General features: G+C 39.6%; 1 protein-coding gene across 3 annotated transcripts in view; it reads right to left on the bottom strand.

The window, feature by feature from the left end:
• Nucleotides 1–3,822: 3,822 nt before the first annotated feature.
• Nucleotides 3,823–15,078, bottom strand: part of PIGK (phosphatidylinositol glycan anchor biosynthesis class K) — a 63,806-nt gene continuing 52,550 nt past the window's right edge. For all 3 annotated transcript variants that reach the window (XM_046944468.1, XM_040704651.2, NM_001031278.2), the window contains one exon: nt 3,823–4,853. In XM_046944468.1, the coding sequence (XP_046800424.1) occupies nt 4,737–4,853 (117 nt within the window). In that variant the 3' untranslated portion in view covers nt 3,823–4,736. The remainder of the gene's footprint in view (nt 4,854–15,078) is intronic.

Here is a 15,078-nt window from a genome sequence, read left to right as displayed (position 1 = left end):
GTTGACTTTGATGTAGGAACAAGCGTGACATGCCACAAATCTCCCCAACAAATCACGTCCCAGCAGCTCGGTGTAACCAGAGCTGTGTCACCACAGAAATGAATCAGTGAGCAGTGTGGAAAAAATCTTACTAAAAGAAAGAGCATCTATGCTAGAGCTTTGCCAGCACTGCTCTTACTCTGCAGAGACAGCCTGTTTCTGGTAGTGCTTATTTTGTTGAAGGGACTCCTGCAAACAATGCTACCAAAATAACTTGTGTTGATGCAATCCACGCCTCTAGTAAGCCTGTTGGCCAGAGCAGCAAAAATGACATTCCTGTACTGACAAGGCTTCAGTGCGCTGTCTGTACATACAAAATAAACAACAAAAAGAAATCTAAAATTTGCACGAAGAGGGAAACACAGCAGAACCAAACATTAAGAGCCGTATGCGTTCATAAACTTTGAACTGAAACCTTAAACGCTATCAATTTAATCATCAAATAAGGCAGAAATCCTCATTAAGGAGAAAAAGCGACTTGTTTAAAATAACTTGCAAGTGAAATCAGTGCTATGAAATGCTGATTTCAGAGCACATTACACAGCATATGCAAGTTTTCATCATAAAACCTCAATACTTTCAAGACATGTTTCCCTACAGCATGTTATTTTTAGAAGTTAATGGAAAGAGATAAAGCAGAGATAACAGTGGAGTACACACAGAAGAAGGTGTCTTCCAAAAGAAACATTTCTCCTTTTTATTTTTTAAAATAAAAAAATTGCTTTTCAACGCTCAAAAATACAAAAGCTCTATTATGCTCATTATTGTAAAGAAGTGCTGAAGTTACGGTTGATGAGACTCTTTCATTATGTACGCTATTTTCTGTAGTTCATAACTTTATGGTTCTATTAGTCTCTTGGGTGAGATATTTTATGCTTGTCTTCAGTCCAGAGGTGAATTCGTCCAGAAAGCATAATTCTCCCAGGTCACAAAGAGCTCTCTGACAGACAGAGCTGGAGGACCTATACACAGGTGGACTGAGTTTTGTGATGCTCCCAAGCTTTGTCCCCAAATTTTCTATATACAACACCGTCCTGTCCCTATCACCGTGCCCATCCTCTCCACTTATGATAAATTCATAGTGGAGTCTGGACCTTGCCTTTTCACACACCACTGGGTTATTACTATGTTAGTACTAGGTTAGTACTCAGCCCTGCTTTAGCACATACCAATGCCCATTTGAAGGGCATTAGGCCATGAGATTCGTTCACTTCCAGTTCATTTTTCCAGGATGTGGTACCAGAAAATGGAAATCCCTGACTGCTGAATGGAGAGAAATGGATTCAATTTGCAGACTCTCATTTGCTTTCCTATAATCAATAACGGAGACCATTTTTTAGTGAAGGTGGAGGGACAGCCCGCTCTCTAGAAGAGTTATACTCTGTACTATACTACTGTAAAAATACTTCTGATGACTCTGTTACCTTTGTTCATGCTAGGATGGCAGCATTTCTTGGTGATATTCAGAAATAAAAACGTGAAGCTGGCTGAGACAAACTGAATGCCAATTGTGTCGTCACTCCTCAGGCTTCCTTCTCCACTGAGTTGCGAGGGAATCTCACTTCTCAGTCTATTACAGAAGCGTGGTTTAAATTGTGCATTTATGTAAATGTTTGGACATGGTCATACAAAACTGCTCTCAAATGCATTCAATACTTTAAAGACAATTTAGAAATGAAAGGAAGTGCAGAGGCATAAGAGAATGCATATACGAGTCTAAAACTAGGTAACTTACCATTTCTTCAGTTGAATACAGCTTCAATACACAATTCTGAAAGAGAGCTGAAACACTGAAATGAAACAATTATTTTTATCAGCCACCCGTGTTGCAAACAATGCCTACAAAACCCATTGCAGACAATCAGTCCAGTTACACAGCGAAAGATGCAGGCATACACATACAAAATACTGCAAGCAAGAGTGTGTTTGGTTCACAGACCTATCTATACAGACTCTCAAAATACCAAAATTAATTCTGCTCTGTAAGTTTCAATGCAAGGAAACCTAAAGGAGCTGACAACCTGCCTATTTTCTCGATTCCATTACAGAGATCATCTGTGCACAACACAGAAAGCATCTGCACTGCACAAGTATATTTTCTGGCCTGTAAAACACGAATGGTGTATAGGAATGTCCTCATTTGTTCCTGCAGTCCAGATCCCAAGTGAGTTTGAAGGGCTGTCAGCGAAAAAGATTACAAACTTAAAGGAAATAAATATATAATTGCACAAACCCATTTACAGACAACAAGGAGATATTTCCAGAGTGGTTTTCAGGCTAATACAACTCAAGGAATGAAACATATTGTATAAAAAATAATGTGTCATACATGTAGTACAGGCAGCTTTATGGTGACTCTGAGAACTTACTTTGTGCTTACAAAAACATTAGGAAAGCCCACAGTGTCGTTCGTCACATTTTAGTGTAATTGTTGTTCTCACTTCAGTTTAATCACCTTCACGGGCACATTTACCGAGTGCTTCTATTTCTAAATTGCATTTTAATAACCCACCTAATTGCCTCCTTTTCCCTGAGCAGATAAGTTTTAAGAAGGCAGAAACTTTGGTATCTTCTGCTACTCGCTGAGCTCTGCTGACATTTCTACCCACCATTTCCTGCAAAAGATGGCAGAAAAAGCATTCAGGAAGGGCTGAGGGCTCCCAGTAACTCTAATTCAAACTGAAGCAAGGCAGAAAGCTCTATCAATTTCACTTTAGCCATTTTTTAATATGTGACAAAGCCGGCCCATAAAATAAATATTTGATTAAAAATATTCATTACAATAGAAAAAGAGGATCAAAGGCTGGATTAAAAAATGGAATGCAAGCAAATCCTCTAAGAACAAATTCTGCAGGATTCATTTTTCTACAGTATCTACACTTTTCTGTGTCTCTGTATTCCTGTAGCAGTCTACAACAGATCTCAGTAGGTTGTTGTATGAGAATATACAGCTTTTTCCATTTTAAGAGAAGTCACCCTGATATCACATTTTGCATATAAACCTCCTGCTTATGAAAGATCCTACCCCCCAAAAAACAAGAAAACCCCACCAAACAATTCATCACAAAGGGATCCATTCCTCAGCTTCACAGAGCTTCTCACCTCCTCTCCTTCTCTGAAGGGAAGCGAAAAAAGCTTTCATCTTTCAGATTAAGTTGCTTCAGTTATATAAACACTTCTCAGTGGCAAACTGGGAAGAAATCACTGATATTTTCCACACAAGAACAGTTTACAAAGTTATAAGGACAGTGGTGTTTTCAATACAGCTTACTTGCTGTTCTTAGAGCTCAGCAAATGCTGAAAGCAATTCCTGCTGTTCAGCAAAAAATACCCCGAGGTTCTAGGTACCACAACTTTATAGTGAGGTCAAGGTGTAGCAGGCAAGTATTTACCTTCTGATAATGGCTCATTTGGTACTTTTACCCTCTCCAAGCCTAGAATATATAGGGAGAAAAAGGGTTTTTATACTCAGGAGGTCAGCTACACTTCTGTTGTTTATTGTTCTCTGGCATCCGCCCCAAGAAACAGCTGAGAGCCTCAGTGGCTGCCTTCTCTGTATCCTTTCCAGTCACTGCATACACACAGGGCTCTGACAAGTCTGCTACCCATTACCTGAGGTTATGATGCCACAGCCAGTCTGAAAGAGAAGGAAAGCAAAAAACAACAAAAATGTGTAAGCACTCAGATCTGTATGTACTGTGCAATAAAAAAATGCTCAACACCCTCTTCTAAGACAACACAATTGGCTTTGATATAATGTGTTTACAGATAACTCCCAGTAGCTTTAGACCACGTATGCATCAGCTTTATTATGATTAGGAGAGAGAACAGATTCCAAAAGAGCATCACCTAGTTGGCACTTACTGTTTTTATACATGCAGAAATTTGTTCTTCTCTTTATTAGCATCTGCGTATTGCACAGCCAAAACACAGTTAGCATGCATTCATCATTACATGTCCAAGAAGAACAAATCAATATGTCCGAACAGAATTTACAAAACCTAAATTATAAATCTCATCTTCCAAGTGCTCTGAAATTACTGAATACAACAGTACCACTTACAACATTTTCCATCCTGATCCCAGAGTCAGTTTTGCTTTATGCAAAAATCCAGTGCACTGAAAACCCTGAAAACCTCCAAATCCAGATCACGTGGAGCAAAAAGATGACACCTATGACATGCTCTTGGTAGACACGGTGTGCTCATAGTTTCACTCTTCTTGGCATTTCTTTTAAGTAGATTCAGTGAGGTCATCATATTTTTGTTTCACTTCCATCAACTCAGAACCCTGAACCTCAACTTGCCCTAGGGGAAAGGACTGGCCTAAGGGTTGTATTTAACAGAGCAGGAAAAAATATATATTTTTCTAGACGATTACCTCAGAAAGTCTGCTAGGATGTCTCGGTTCACCCTTCTTTTTTAAATTTAACCAGAAAGAGAAGGTGGGCAAAAAGAAAGCATAAACAAATGGCTTAAAACAAGAGAAAGGGAAAAAAAAATAAAAAAGATTTGTCTAGTATTATAACCATCTGTTAGACTTCAGAGTAAGGGGCAGAAGACATGACATCACAACAACACTTAGAACTGAGATGCCAACTCTGTTTTTCACTACAACCATAATACACATAAAGACAACTCGGATGACACCAGTGAATCCAAAGTGGCAGTCAATGCAATCATCCTGCTTGCTCAAATTCAGAAGATGTGCTTCATGTGTTTGATTCCATATGTCTTGAAAAAAACCATGATAATCAGTGCCCACAGTCCCAGAATAAATCCTCCAGGAGGATGCCAGTCCTTTGGTTTTGGTTTCTGGAAGAAAAGAAAGAAAGAAACAAACAAACAAAAAAGAGATAAACAAACAATTAAGTAATTATGTCTGCATATGAAACAGGCACTGTGCTTCATCAAGTGAAAAAAAATGAAATCCTGGCTGCAGAGAAAACCACAAGCTGTATTTCTTCATGAAGGAGCATCTTCTTGACATGGTGTAAATGCTGATGGGAAGTGAGCTGACGCTCAGGCAGGGAGGCAAAGCACCACCAAAAGCCACCAGAACTGTGCCTGAGACACCACTTTGATGGTGACACTGATGGTATCAGTGTGGTAGGACACGTCCAAACTCATTTGTTTGGACAGAATTTCTCCCATCTGGTCTCATGTTAATGTAAGAAAAGAATGTTGCAAGTATGAAAAACAGTTCCAGGAATTGAAAATGTGAGAGAAGAGGTGTTGTTTTTCCACTACCTTGAATGTTTTCTACAGCTCCTTCTGTACACAGTTATTTAAATAAACATATCTAAACACATAAAAAGCTCAGATTCATTATTAAAGGAGTATCATAACACAAAATAGGATTGTTTTTAATGTCAGTCACATTTCCCAGAGGCCTCATTGAATCTAACCGCTTTTCCCTAACGGAGAAATATATTCTGCAATTCAAATACCTGTCCCTTCAACTACTTTTTCATCCTTGGTAAAAAGCAATACGTTGCAACCTGTATTTCTCTTTTTTCTATCACACACTTAACAGTAAGGCAAGATAAAACTTGTCTGTCTCCTTCCTCCTCTTCTCATATTTACAAAAATTTCAGATATCCCACATACTATGAGAAATGGATTGTGGAAGATAAGAGCTGCTGCATGCCCCGAGACCTGTCTCTCTAAGGCTAAGGCGAATCCATATGAATGCAAATTTTAGTCGAGAATATCGTGACAAAAGTATCAGAATTACGGTATTTAGAGGTATAATTCAGTCCCTCATGCCTATGTCAACTCTTGCCCTCAGCAGCTATGCTTTACACATCTTCTGTGCAGACGGAGATGATTTACTCTTACAATAATAAATATTGAAGTGCGTGCTGAGTTATTTTATTCTGCCCTGCTGAAAGATTTGCACTATTCTGTCCTTAAACAGAAAGAGGCACAAGGGGCACACGGCGTATTTTGGTTTCATCACATTTAAGTCAAATTTAAAACCCTCTTCCAGCAACGTGAATAACTTACAAGAGATTGCACTGCTTCAATTTCTGCACGAATTTGCTTATGGAAGCTCGCCTTGCTGTTCTCCAGTACACAGAGCAGGTGGCTGGTGAACTTGAAGGCAATAAGGAGCACTTTGCAGCGTCTGTTCTTTCAAAACATCTCTTCTACCCAGAAGAAAACAATGTTTGTGGATTGCTCAGCTCCCATCTGCTAAGCTCCGTAGATACAACGTTAAGATATCTGCTTAAGTACCGTGCTTGCACTTAGCAAGTGGCACAAGTGGCCTTGACTCCTCAGGCATCTGAAGGAGCTGATAGCCAGAAATATTCACGATTTCTTTTCCTCTGAAACCGGAATCATGCAGCAGGCATTATAATTTTTGTTTGTAACAACAAACCCAAAGTTATAAGCAAAGACAACACATACTGTTTCCTAAGAAGCACTCATCAGCTGCAACGGATGCGTTACTGCTGCTTTGCCACCTCACTGCTATTCACAGCCACGCATGTCCAGGCAGAGATCTCAGGAAATCAACTCTGAGCGTTCAAACAGGCTGCCAGCACACCTCAGTTCTGAAGGTAACAGCACACGACACCTCTCCACACAGAGGAACTTTCTTGTTTAAATCCTCCTAATTAACCCATAACTTCGTATGCATATTGCAGTGCCCGTTTCATCAATCTCTTTGTACTATCAATCTTCCCTTTCTTGGATCTCAGACAAATTCCTTACCACAAAGTGGCACCTGACCCTTCTAGACAAATGACTTCAATTTGCAGCCAGTGACACTAAAAGCCTCTCTCCCCTATTTTGTATAGATCACGTAATTTAATTTCTTTAAAGAATTTATATGAATAAATATTTATAAGGTGATCTATGGGTATGGTTTTATATTCTGTCACACCATGTGCTGAAGGCTGCTCCAGGAAATTCCACAGGAAACAAAGGCTAGTGCAGCCGTGTCTCCACACTGGGACATCAAGGGCATAGAAATAATCAGCTTAAAGCCATGTGACGCGGTGTTAAATCATGAAGGATACGTTACTGTTTAAAACATGAAAGTACCCCAGGAAGCATCTGAAGCTATACAAGAGTTTGGTCATCTTCAAAATAAATTATCTGAACAAAGAAGTTTTTACAGATGTGAAGACTGGAATCTGCGTGTGAATACTTAACCACAATAAAAGGGCGAAGAAATGCAACTCTGTTGTACATCTGTAAGTCAATAGCGAGGTTAACTGAGCACAAAATTGTATTGAAATATGCCAGTATTTTCCATTAGCAACATGCAGACATCAAAACCTTATGAATACATGAAAAGGGGTTACACAGATTCATATCTAAACCATTACAGCATACCTGCAAGACCTGGAGGAATACCAGTACTGTGGCCATCAGCAATCCCTAGATAAACTGTCACTTTGTATTGATTAGAAAGCATAAGTGAGCACAAAGTTTCTTCTAGATTCCTAAATTACAATAATAAATCAATATTTAACATATGAACACGGCCTAATTCAGCATCTTATCCTAGCAAATTCCTCTGAAAGGCAATTTTTGAACGCCAGGCATTTGCTCACTCGCAATAAAATGCTAAATGGACAAAAAAATATTAAGTGCTGCAGTATTTTAATTTGCAACTAATTACGTACCTTTACTATGCCTACATTGGTGTGAGGATGAGTATTACTAAAAGACTGCAGGTTTCACGACTTCGAAATTCTGCACAACTTCCCCTTATTGGGGACTGATCTCGAGCAGCCTCGACTCAGATTACTCTGAATTTCAGTGTAGCAGTACCCACACAAGAACTTTACTAAGGACTGCTTATATTTAGGTTTTGAGATTTCTGCTACAATACAGCCCCATTATAAACGCCCCTTCCCTCCCCACAATAATAGCTGTAACACACAGGTGAAATGCACACAGAAATGGCACAGTGCGTCACCAACAAATACATTCAGCAGCTTAAGGGCTAGTCCTTATTGAATTGCTGGAGATTCCAAATTAAGAAGATAGGTAGCTAAGCAACAGCAAGCTTCCTCCTGTGAACAGTTTTCTGCTGCACTCTCTTTAGTTCTGGTAGACTCATTATTCCGGGAACTTAAGAAACAGTTAACAGAAAGTTGCTCCAAGTACTGTAATTAAGGAGAGGATAAAACTGTATTTTCAAACCGGATGGGTCTACAGGGACCATAATGGAAAGTATCCAAGATTTTCATTGGAAGTGTTTTGTAAAACATACAGGACTTGCTATTGCAATTGAAATTAGTTTTATTTAAGAAATAGAAAGTATAAAAGCTGAAATAGTAGTTAAATTAAGAATGGTTTAAATTTATAATGTTAGATCAGAACAGAAATAAGATTTAAGGCATCACATGGAAAACACATTGGTAAATACCATTACAATTCAACCCTACAGCCCACTTCCAGCAGAACTCAACTTTGTATCAGCGTCCCAAATAAAATACTGATATAGAAAAATTAAACTCAGAACCCACATTTGGATGTCAGCAGTAGACGAAGCAATGCACACGGTATGAACACAGCAGTATTACAGCTGGGAATGTAGTCATTCCCAAACGAGAAAAGGACAGACTGACACTTCTGTCTCTGCCGACACCTTGTTCTGTACAGGGTTTCAAGAGAGAAACTTTGGGGTTTCAAAGCGCCCTAAGCCCAGTTTTGGTCTGTTTATAGCAGCACAGGTGATACAAAACACCGCCTTGGATCCCGGGGCTTTCTGGCAGGAGCAGCAGCTATAGGGGAAGCCCTGTGCATACCTCTCTGTGGATTTCTCCACCTCTACCAGTCTTGGGGGTCAGCAAGCAGTAGCAGGGAGTAAATCATGTGTGCTGCTTGCCAGTGCAGTGTCCTGCATCACTATCAGGTCCCTGGGGTAAATGTTACGTACTTTAGGGGTGCAGATTTAAAAGTCATACTCCATTTGAATGGATGTTTCTATTTCTTTCACATTACAATACTAAAATCAAGATACCTAATTTTACGTTACGGTCTGTGCAAAAGACCATTACTGAAATCTGAAAAAGGGAGGTCTTTGAAATCCAAGGCTGACCTCAAACCTCCAACCTAAGGCTGAAACAAGTCACACCTGCTTCTCAGCTCAGAAAAAAACTGATCTCAGCCCAAAGGATATGGAGGAGCCAAATCCTACCGCACAGCACACCGTGGCAGGAGCCCTTTATGTATTTCTCAGCCCTCCATACAAATTCAGGTTTACTTGCAATTTAACATTTCAGACCACATCATCATTGTAATCCTTGTAAGAAAACACCCGACAAAGTTTCATTTCAGAACAAATTTATATGCATCACAATTAAATCACAGCATAAAACACATCCTCAGAGCTTTTAGTGGAAGTATGCACTTCTAATTTGTTGGTTACCGTTTTGATTTGTGGTCCCCACAGTGGGGTGGGGGAAATCAAATAATTCCAGCCATCTAGTAATAGTTTAATCCTCTTTTGTGCCCACAGCAAGATTAAAGTCATAAGAGAACTCCAACACAAGCAGTTCCTGCTAATCTGCAAAATAATTTAAAGCACTTTTGTCTAATCTCCTGGTTTGTATTTATTAACCACAGTGCCACGATTACTGATATCTCCAATGTTAATAAAGTGGTGAAGAAAGTTCATTCATCAACAAAAACTCAAGGACAATATGAGGGGAAAAAAAAACCTAGCAGCTGAAGTAAATTAATATGTCATTAGCAACATCTGCATTTTAAATATGTACTTTGAAAATTTTACAATCACCATAAAACAAACACTTATAATAGCTTTAGTTTTTCATTTCCATCTAAAATATGTAATCTGTAGGGCTTATTAGAAATGATCCTCTACTTCAAAAATGGCTGCTCACTTACTATTTTCTACTTTCAGTGTTATCTCTCAGCATTATATAGCACTTTAAAGTGCTTTCAGTGCTTTAACAGTTATTCATTAATCTTCCAACCTCTGACACAATACATAATATACTTCTTCTAATCAAAGGGAGCCTTCCCAGCACCTGAGACCCAGTGCAGTTCAATTCCAGACAAGCCAGTGCTCATATGAACGATGCCTGGCAAACAAGGATTGTGCTATAGGGCCCTCCGAACCAAGACGTGTGATTTGATACAAGCAAAGCCAACAAACACAGCTCTGTACTGTCAGCTGTAACAATTCACATCTATCTTTGGTAGACGAGCACCACAGAACTCTTAACTCTGCTGAGGTAAGAGGGCTGAGCTCTCACCTGCTCAGTTACAAGTGTCATTATGACACTCAGAAGCACGTATGTACTGAAGGATGGAGATGAAGAAAAACTATAAATATATATATATTTTAAATCACATCTATTTAAGGCCTACTAAGCAAATTATATTTAAATTCATAGTCATACATATACTTCTAGGAAGCCACAATCATAATTTTCATAAAAGAGCACTTATACCCACATCAGATATATGAAACAGATTCGCAAACACAGAGCTTCATGCCAACTGAAGCATGCAAAAATAGAAGATGAGCAGAGTAATTAAACAGACTTGGTATTAAAAGTTGGCCCCCATTACTTCAAGAAGCATCCTTCTCAAAAATATTTGTAATTAATTTAAACAAGAAGATTATTAGCAAAAACAAGGTTGAAGACATTCAGCACACGGTGATAAACTTTCATGACTGGAGTTGAGAAAACAGGATTGTGCAGTAGCTGGCTGCAGCTCCATGGCCAGGACCTCCAAAAACGATCAGCTGTAGAAGTGACTCACCTGCTGCAACCCAAATGTTGGGTTAAACAGGCAGAAAGACTGTTTAAACTGTTGCAAAGGAACAAAGGTTGTGAAAAGGGTCTGTAGAGGCTGCTCATGGGGCAAAGTTATATTTGCTAGAAAGGTGTCAAGTGTGCCAACCCACTCTCACAACTATTTCTGGAGCTGCATACACTGCCCACTTTCCCCTAGGGAAGCTTTATCTCAAAGTCTTCTACAGGGCAGATGCTGTTGCTACAGCAACTCAAAGCCAGTGGGAGCAGAACCAGAACCAAATCCAACCCAGCTCTGCAGAGAAGAGGCCTCATTCTGTCCCCATCTGGGAGATGCACACCGGACACCCCTGCCTCCTGCCTGGGAGCTCCACTTGGATTTCCCATGGTGTCACCACCTCGAGGTGAGCCCTTCTAAATCAATGGGCTCTGAAGCAGGTTGTTTTGGCTTTTTTTCCTTAATCTCATAAAATTAATTGCATGCCTCAAAACTTCCACTATGAAGCAGAATTTTGATCACTCAAATTCAAATGAAGTTTTATCTGTTTATATGGAGAAACCACCACGTTCATAAATTACTGAACTACTCCTTTCAAAGCAGTAGCGACGGTTCTAACTACTCATTTTTTTCTGGATATCCCATGAGTAACTCTTCATTCATTTCCAGGTGGCAGGCAATATTAACAACAGATGTTAGACAACATTAGATCTTATACTCAATATGTCATATTGAGTACAAAATCTAATCAAACATCTTAACAGCTACATTTAAAGAAACTGGAATCCAAATCAATATTCTCTATTAGTGTACTTTTCACTGCTCATTTTTTAAATGTCTCTGGGATCTCTACAACTATAATTCTGAAAGTCCTCCTTTGCCCTGAGCTCTGTGTGACATTATACCTGTGCAGGTTTTCTAGCTGCGACTTGCACAACTCAAAACTGCATTATAGTTAAGAGGTAGGCATGAGAAAAAAAATGGACAGGGGGAAAAGCACTGAGGCAAACAGTGTCCACACATTTATATCGGCAAGATCAAACATAGCTGTGTTTCTACTGCCACGCGTTTTCATTTTCAGTGAGAAATCAGGGCACCACAGCTGCTGATAGATCTGCTCCCCACCACCGCCCTGCTTTTAAAAGCAATTGTTTGCAGTACCTCTGCACTCATGTGCCAGACAAGTACTCTCACCCAAGTTTATGTTGCATATACTCTCCCTGTGAGCAGAATTAAAAAAAAGCAAAAGGAGTAAGAACTACGAAATATCAACTCAAAACTTTTGGCTGTTCTAGCTGCTATACAACCTTGAAAACAACTCATAAAACATGGAAGCAATACAGGAACTTACCTAGTGGTTGCACATAATTAGACCTACACCAGAAAGCCATTTATGCTACACCTGATGTGTCAAAGAACAAAGAGACCCTGAAAGCAGATTCATTCCTGCAAAGAGTTTTTGTTGGCAGCTGCCATTGAGAAAGAATGGCAGATTTATGGTGTCATAAATATTCAGTGTTCCTGTTCCCCCATATCATTTGCACGACACCAGTTCATCAGTCAGATGCTGCCTGGGGCTCAACAGTCCATCTTTCTGGAAGAATGAATGAGTATAGCTGAGCACGTACCCCCACAGATAAACACATGTATTATGTGCAGTACCAGCACCGTTCTGGTACCTTCTGAAAGGTAAGTCCTTTAAAAAGATGAAACCACAGATCTTCATATCTAATAGCAAACCAGTTCCCCTTCCTACCACCTAAACTAACCACTGGTCGCTGCCCTGCTAGCAGCATGCTGTCACTCAGCCCCATGTAAGCACTAATGATCTGACAGCCCTCTGTTTGTAGATGGACTTCTGGAACTCCTCCCTCCCAATCCTCCTAAAAACACGGGATCCCTCGCTAGCTCACGGTGTCCCTGTGCTGGAGCTGGGCTTCTCCAGGAACACTGAGTCACAAGAGACAACAGTCAGCATGTGGGGAAAGGGTGCCAGGAGCAGAGCAGCCAAGGGCAGGTGCCACACGCTGATTGGTAAAGCACGACAGAAGTGTCTGCCTGCACGAAGCTGAACTGCACACACAAAGGATTTCAAGGAGAACAGTGAGACGGGATGCTGTCTTATCTGCTCAACAGTACCATCAGAGCTCTCCCATTCCCGGAGTCTTCATTCATTTACCCCTTCCACCCATTCTTAAAATGGAAATGATTTCATCAAATTTCAACTCTCTGAATTATTTAGGAAAACAATTCCAGATAGAGCACCAGAGAGCAGCCTGCCAATATCTCTATCTCCAGCCATTCATCAGTCCTGTCAAGAGCTTGTGAGCTACACTGCCACGCTCCTCACAGCACGCTACTGAAGGGTAAACAAACTATAATTAACTGAACACAAAATATCACCAAGAACACCTCACTAAGCTTCCACGGTTAAGTGGGATAAATGTGTGAATATATTTGGAGCTAACAGTGCCATCACCTGAGGAAAAATGTTCAGCAAAGTATCTGCCATCACAGGCAGCACTACAAAATATGTCAGGCTAAAATTGATAACATTCATAATCTGTCCTTACCAATGTGAGCTCATTCTAACAGCTACTTCTTATTCTGCATATGCTCAGAAGAAATATAGCAGATAGAATGAGAAAAATGGAAAACTGCTACTGTTAATTTTACTATTCACTGAAACAAACACCATCTAGCACAGAAACTTTCATGTGTAAACAGTAAAAAAGTAACGATTAAAAAAAGCCATACAAGGTTGTGTGAGAAACTGAAGCATTGCAGAGCACTGAGCTGACACCAGAACACTGAAATTAAATATTGCATCTTGGACAATCTACTGTAACTTCAGTAATCTGCTTCCTGTAGGAGGGTTCTGATCCTGCACATTTTTAGTGACAGGTAAAACAAAGTACAGAATGCAGTCTTACGCTCACATTGCACACGCCTTCACCAAAAACACACTAACAGTATTTTTATATCCAGTGCAATCAGGAGTAAGCAATCATTTTAACAAATACTTTGCCCGTGGATCTCACGACATCCCCTCCTCCACCGTTTGCCTTTCCTGGGCTGCACTGAGCGAAGAGGAATTGTGTAGGGCCTCATCTACAAAGGTCGCTCTGGAAGTGCTGCCTCCTATTTATTTCCATGGCAACTACAACCGATACAGAGAGCACAACAACACAATTTAATAGAGCACGTTCTCAGCTACAAAACACTCTTTTTCAACACAGTCACCACCGTTAGCTGTACCATTAGGTGCTATGATACAGACAAGACTGAAAATTTAATTCCATAACGATTAACAAAATGTGGCTCTGCATTCTTTGATATTTTCAGCATATTTAATAGAATCAATGCTTATATTAAAAGGCAATGAATCAAGTTATTAAAGTAACATTTTTTTCATACAGACCTTTTCTGCTGCTGCTTACCATGACAGTAACGAGCACGGCAGTCTCTACAATCCCAAAATCCTAGTGCTAGGAACTACACGTTCACACTAAATGTTCTGTGGCTTAGCTGTCTTCATCTAGTATCAATGTTTCGTGCTTGGACGTAATTAAGAATAGGGGAACCATTCTTATAAAACCATTTCAATCCATTAGGCAAATTTTCTCACTATGATATGAAAACTGTCAACTACTTAATTAGCACACCTACTTCTCCCAAGGCTCTAAGTGCACCTCAGCTACGTTTTATGATGGCCCAAGGACAAGAAATAAAAAAGAAACCACAACACATCAATTATGCCTCTACTCAATTGTACAACTATTTTAAAATGTGTGAACAGTTAAGACAAAATTGAAAAATTACCATAATAGGCTTTTGACACTTCCCTGCTTAAGCAAAAATTAATTCTATCTCCCTGTTTTTAATGCAAAGCCTTTATAATTTTACTAATCTCAAGTTCCCACAAGCGGGAACACAATACTTTCAAGTACAAGTGTATGAGGCTTGGCATCTTCTCTTTTTAGTTATGCAGTTTATTTGATGGAAGTCTAAACCGCTAAGCCTCCCTTTGTGCTTAATATAAGCCATCCTCAGTGGAAATACAAGTTAATTTAAGTGAAATGAAGTTTTAGGAAGAATGAATTCTCACGCACAGAAAGCTTCACTAACGGAAAGCTTTCTTAAAGCAGCATCTGTTTCCTGAGCTGCTCTAGAACCAGGAAGAAAAAATAAACTAAAAAGAAGAAAGACTTATAAAAGTTATTTTCCTTGTGAATATCATAAATGTAAAAAACCACCTAATGGAACACCTTATTTATCATTTCCCTACATG

This window comes from Gallus gallus, chromosome 8 (assembly GCF_016699485.2).
Source record: "Gallus gallus isolate bGalGal1 chromosome 8, bGalGal1.mat.broiler.GRCg7b, whole genome shotgun sequence".
Classification (NCBI taxonomy): Eukaryota; Metazoa; Chordata; class Aves; order Galliformes; family Phasianidae; genus Gallus; species Gallus gallus.
This window is presented reverse-complemented; position numbering and strand designations above follow the sequence as displayed.